Source organism: Centrocercus urophasianus, unplaced genomic scaffold, assembly GCF_019232065.1.
Source record: "Centrocercus urophasianus isolate 14NV4802_14NV808 unplaced genomic scaffold, USGS_Curo_1.0 seq_11, whole genome shotgun sequence".
NCBI lineage: Eukaryota > Metazoa > Chordata > Aves > Galliformes > Phasianidae > Centrocercus > Centrocercus urophasianus.
This window is the reverse complement of record NW_024884253.1, coordinates 59,103,832-59,110,297: the sequence shown is the minus strand read 5'-3', so window position 1 is coordinate 59,110,297 and position 6,466 is coordinate 59,103,832. Positions and strand designations below refer to the sequence as shown.

Here is a 6,466-nt window from a genome sequence, read left to right as displayed (position 1 = left end):
TTGTTGCTCTTGATCTTGTCTACAGGGGTTCTTCATCTCTGGGCACTGAAGACTAAGTAGAAAACAAACATCTTCATTCTTCCCGCTTTCCTTTCTTATCTTAAAATCCAAACCATGGAAGCTTTGAACAATTCAACTCTTAGGTTGAAATACAAAAGCAATCTTTTCATTACTTTCTTTGAGGCCTTGTAGGACTGGAATCATTAACATTAATTCATAAAGTTCTATACAAGTATACCAAGGACTAAAGTTTCAAATTTTCATTTGTTTGCTTGGATTTACTCATCTGGATCCCAGACTTCACTGTAAGATCAAAATCTCTTTTTATTCCAGTAGCTACCTCTTAGGAGCAACAGCTTCTTGTGGTTTTACGGAGCAGCCTGGAGCTGTAAAAAAAATAATAATAATAATAATTATCTGACGACTTGCAGCCAGTGAGATTCAAAGATTTACTCTAAAGAAGACCGACAAATTCCACAGTTACCACAAACAGGTTCACGTTTCCCAGTCTCATTGTTACATCTGACTCCAACAGCTTGACCCTATATAATTCATTTTACTCATCTTAAGCCTGCTCCTGTAAGAAGAAATCATTTTATTTTCAGTTTATTTTCAGTTCTTTTTCTTTTTCTTTTTTTTTTTTTTCATACAATATCATTTCATCCATATGAGCTTTCTTCATCTTTTTATTTCTGATTTGGCATGTTTTAAATTCAGCTCTCCCTCCTTTCATGTCATTTATCTCTATGAACCTGCGGATCGGTGTCAGCCACATTCAGCCCTTTGATGAATGAGTGGATCTTGACCAATAAAAATCCCCTACATATTGGTCCTGGCAACTGGGTATTCAAAAAGTTCTGATTTGCTCCTTCACTAGAATCATCTAAGCAAACACATTGCCTGAACATACTAATTCAAATACTTCCTGTGAAAAGTACCATTTCTTCAATCCGGAGTTTTCTAAGAAAATCAGACTTTATACTGCTGCTTGCTATCTCAATGAAGCAGAAATTTTTGTATTGCAGAGCAGTTCATCTTTCCTCATGCCTCCACAGGCTGCTCATCTGCTCTAAATTTGAACAACGAAGCAGAAATCTAATAGAGTGGTTTTATTTGTTCTTTTTGAAACATTCACTGGGTTATTAAAAAGCAACATCATCCTAGTATGCAATTTCTCTTGTCAGGAACAGAAACCTGTCTGTTGTGATTAGAACACATTGGGAAAATGTTAAGCCTTTTCTCTTCCTTGGAAATTATAAAGTCAAAATTTCTTTGAGGTTTACACTTGGAAAGAATTAATTTCAGCAGAATTTTCTGAATGTCATCAATTAAATTCCATTAATAAAGATACCAAGACAACTCTTCATGCAAGTACTGTTTGCCTGTTCCGAACAGGGATAAGAACCATGGTGTCCTAAATCCTACTGGCTTATATATCCAGAAGCCACTGCATTATTTATATCGAATAATCATTTGCCTTATGTAGTTCAGGAACAGATTTAAATGTGGAGCTTCTGCAGCCTGGACAGTCAGCCTGATCTGGTATCATTGGCAGAGGCAAGAAGGAAGGTCTTAATATCATTCTGACAGAAAACGATTATATTTTAGAGCCTATTGTTTTCTGCAAAGAAGAAACATCTCAGTGCCAGCCCCAGGGATAACACAGAACCTGATGCACAAAGTAATCTCTCTCCCAGTGGTGAACTTCACTATAATTGAAACAGCTCAGCTGCCAAAACCCGATATATACTTGACAACTTTTCTACTTTCTTGTAGTGAATATCACAGAGAGCTCTGAAGCAGAGGCCTCAGCAGGAGGTGCTCAATCAGAAGGTAGCTGAGGTTCCAAAAACTAGCAATGGAGTATGAATAGCCAAAAATCCTTTAAGAAGAAACTGCAGTATCTTCTCTAACTAAGCCTGTTGCATGAAATTAGTTATGCAATCAATCCTTTATTGCTAATGGCACTGCTTTTACCTTTTCTTCCTATTGTTTTCTTTTTTTTTTCTTCTACTGCATTTCTTAGGAGTGTAAACACAATTACTGCTGTTCTATTTTCCATTCTTGAAACATTCATATACATGTTTTTCTGTTTCTATTGCTTGATATATTGAACAAAGAACAGCAGTTCCTACACCAGTAGCAGCAGAAAAGGAACTGAGCCTGGGCAGTGGGGAATGGTGCATTTTCTGGGGAACTGAAGCTGGGTGGGAAGAGTGTAGAAGTTGTAGAGAATCACAGATTTGGTGATGGCAGTTGGTCTACAGGCTTCCAATAATTTTGAGCTTTTTTTTTCCTCAGGAAGTCAACAAAAAGTTAGTTTTGCCTCCCTCCCCCCTCCCCCCAACCCCTTTTTTTTTTCTTTTCTTTTTTTTTCCTAAGCCTTATGGATATGCTCAGATCACAGTGCATTATCTTCTTTACATCCCTAAAGGCTTCACAAAAGCAGAGCTACACTTGCAGCCACTCCATTTTAGGTACTAAGCTTTTAAAATTACTCAAAATACTGAGGAGGTCTCAGTGATAAGTATGAAACAGTGACACTGACACAGTTGAAAGAGTAGGATACTACTATTACCACATGAGCTACATCGTGAAAGGGAGAATCATCAAGCAGCTTTTCTTCTCATACAGCTTGATGTATCCAGAAAGAGCTCTAGCAAAAGCAGTGGTGGTAGGCCATGCAAAAACATTAATATTTCATATACTTTTCAAACATTTCTGAGGAAGTAACCAGTTTCAGATGTAATTATGCCATCCAACTATTAGATAGCAATAAGAGCAACAGAATTAAGTTAACACCAAAAACTAAGTGTAATTAACATGGAGAAGCTTGTGTAAGTTCCCATTTCACATAAAGAAGCCTTCTTTACGTGGGATTCCAAGGTCTCTTAACTTGAAGTACTGCTGAAAAAAGGTTATGAAAGAAATACACAAAGCAAGTAAAAAACTGCTAAGCCACAAGTTCTAGAGGAAGTCAATGATTAAGCAGCTCAGCTCCTGAGAACAGAGAGCAGATTCTTGTTTATATTGCCAGGTAACAGAACTGATGAAAAATGATGCTCATCTTTTCAAAGATTCCAGCGGAGATCCAGGGAAACACAGACCACAGAGAAGGCAAGTAGTAGGAGGAAGGTAAGCATGAAAAAAATTGAACTAATGAACCTCTGAAATGTTGGAAAATGTGGAAAATGTGGAAAAGAATCAAAAAAGGGAATTGAATGTCTTGTTTCACTAGCCTACTGGAATTTCATGAAGGAGCCAACAGTATTGTACACACAGAAGAGATTCACTTGATGCCTGAATTTTTAAAAGGTGTTTGGCAAATTCCAAGGCTGGCTTTTAAGACAAGGAATCCAGAGAGTAAAAACATTTCTTGTGTGGATAAAGAATAGATAAGAAGGCAGAAGACAGAAGGTCAGAGTAAATAGTGACTTTCCACAGTGGAGAGATTCACCAGTAGCATTTCACAGAGGACTACATGGACATTCGACTTACGACTCAGGAAAGGGCATATAAGGAAAATTTGTCATTTGACTCAAGTTATTCACATAAACAAAAACAAAGGCAAACAGTGTAGTGGAAAAAGGACTTTGTGAGACTTTAGTGACCAGAAAGTATCAAGGTAGATGAAATCAAATGAAGATAAAAATGAGCTAATATGAAATTAGGCATACAGGAAAAAAACCGAAAACGTATGAATGGTTGTATAAAATGCAAAGCTCTCAGCTCACCCACAGTAGATGAGCTACCATGTAACACACAGTTCCAATGAGTACCAATTCAGTCTTCCACTGTACTTAAAAAAGCAAAGTACTAGAAGCAACTAGTAAAAGTAACAGAACTGAAAAGGTAAGATACTTGAAAAGCAATTACTGTATCAAGTGTAAGTCAACAGCATGCCTACATCTTGAGAATTTTACGTCAGGCTAGTATCTTCAAGTCTAAAAGGATATAGTGGAAAAAAGAAATGAAGACAGAAAAACTATGGTATAGGGTATAGCATCCAAGACTTCCATCTGAAAAAAAGAAACACAGCTAAGGAAGAATATCACAGATATCTATAAAATTATCTGTGAGATGGAGGAAGGGAGTGAAGAAGGAGCAAATCATCTGCTGTATCTTCTGATCCGATAGGATAATTAGAAATGGACAAAGGACATGGTAAGTTCACAACAAATGAATGATGTGAAAGCAAGTAGCTCTTTACACAAATGTCAGATGAGACCAGATGATACAGCTGTACGTGACTGTGAATTTTGGATCTCACTCAGAACAGATGCTGTTATGTTCTAAAATATTACACCTTCCTAGAAATCACTTCAAGTTCCAGAGACTATGTGAAGGTCCCACTGCTACTTTTTAAAATAAAAAACAGCTTACCTGGTGTGGAAATTTCTTTTACCTACATGTTCACTTCCTCTGCTATTGCTTCCATTGCTGTATTTCAGCCAAATCTACTTCATGGAGCTTTCACACACAATAATCCGAAAGCGAGATCTCTGATGAGTGGGAACTGTTGCCTCATTCTTACAAAACAACATTCTCCCCAGCTTTGTGCCACAATAGCTGTTTTCTGCTTACCAGCAAGTTGCTTGAAAACAATTCACATCTATGCTTTTTCAATTATTGGGTAATTCCTCTTCAATGCATCATTTTATCAATTTCCAAATATTGGCTTCTGCTCACCTAGTAGTACCTACAGATGAGGCTCTTCAAGTCTGGGATGTTATCAAGAGACATCCAGAAGTTCCCACACATGCTGACTACTCTTTGAATGGGAAGAAAGCTGCACAGTGCATTCATTGACACCTGACAGTGGCTTTCAGTCATGTGGACTATATGGAATTCAGGAAGTTGCTCACATTGGCTAACGACCTCAGCAATGACCAGTTTTCACTAAGACAGCAGTGTAACTAGAGTTTTAACTTCCTTTCACATATTTAATGATATTCATCTGATTGAGATTGGAACAACTGGGACTCATTTGTTACATAGGCCTGCTAAAGAACACAATACCCCAAATGTTTAGCATAATCACAAAACAAGTGTTGTAATTTTGTGAGTGGATGCAAGGTGAAAAATAAGCAACTGAAGGACAGTAAGAGGTACTTAAATTTCTTAAGGCCATTCATTGTCTCTATGTTCTTGCTAAAATATAGGTCCAGAAATACACATAGGAATAAGTTTTGTCCTATTCCTCGACCTCGATTAACAGATGTGTATCTGTCTTTGGCTCAGACTGCTAGCAGGGCAGAAATTTAAAGCTTTAACATCTAAATGTGACTGTGCTGAATGAATGATGTAGGTCAGAACACCTTTCCATGCATTTTGACTATATATCTAGAATTGAAAATGCAGTTTTAGTTTTGCTAGCCATTGCAATGGTTAGCAATTAACACTGGTAGTTGGAATGGATGTATTCTAAACAAGGCACCTGCAGGTAGTCATATAAAAATCTTACCTACACAAAATAAATGCATGCATACAGAAATACATAAGTAAAGTAGCTGTTCAAGCCAGTATGCTAAATTGCAAACCTCAAATACGTTGGATCTACTTGATCACACTGAAGGAAATTGTCTCATATGAACGTTATGAAAAAAAGAACCAAATACCCTATATCATATAGAAACTCACCTCTCACTGCTGCTCTTCAACATATACTTGTTTGCTATACTTATATCCATTTTCTGTGTTCAATAATAATAAATGCAAAACAAAAATCTTACACTCCTTTCAAATACTACTGAAGTGTGTGCACAGATCTTATAAATATCTCTTCTTTTTTACCTTGAAATCTTCTCTACAGTCTCAGTAAAAGACACAGATACGCATCAAACACAGAAAATGGTTAACTAGCTTGTTTTCCACATTCTGTCCTCTAACTAGCATTAATTAGAAATAATAATATGCCATTCAGTTAATGTCAGGTGGTACTTACTCTGGGAATGACCAGGAGGCCGTGTGTTACTAACACTACTCTCAAAGGAAGAGTGGAAGTTGTGTATAGTTTCTTGTAAAATCTGTCTCTCTCGTCCCTGGGAAAACAAAACAAAGCCACATTAAATATTTCTGTTTCAGGAAAAAAATATTCTAAGTTCACAAAAAAATGGAAAATATGCATTTCTATGCCCAGAGAGTCACAGAGCATTATGAGGAATAGTATAAAATCCTTTTCTACCATATATATAGAAAATTTTGCAGTATCCTGAAACTATCAGACATCAGTAAAAGCATTTTCAGGATTTTCTTCATGACTATAGCAGCATGGGACATCATCTTTCTCTCCAAATTTGTAGCTTTGTCTCTGCTGCTTTTGATCTCACCTTGGGGAATTATCTTTATGTTTTGTTTATGTGAGCTTCCAATATCAGAGAGAGAATGAACCCTGAAACTTTAAAAAGCAGCTGAGTAGTTCAGCAGTCCAAATTAAAGAGATTCTCCAGTCCATAATCTCTTTGAC

General features: G+C 36.8%; 1 protein-coding gene across 2 annotated transcripts in view; it reads right to left on the bottom strand.

Annotated features, from left to right (window-relative positions):
* Positions 1 to 306: 306 nt before the first annotated feature.
* Positions 307 to 6,466, bottom strand: part of ANKS6 (ankyrin repeat and sterile alpha motif domain containing 6) — a 37,769-nt gene continuing 31,609 nt past the window's right edge. For both annotated transcript variants that reach the window (XM_042835889.1, XM_042835897.1), the window contains exons 16-17: positions 5,945 to 6,041; positions 307 to 386 (exon numbers count right to left, since the gene is read on the bottom strand). In XM_042835889.1, the coding sequence (XP_042691823.1) occupies positions 337 to 386; positions 5,945 to 6,041 (147 nt within the window). In that variant the 3' untranslated portion in view covers positions 307 to 336. The remainder of the gene's footprint in view (positions 387 to 5,944; positions 6,042 to 6,466) is intronic.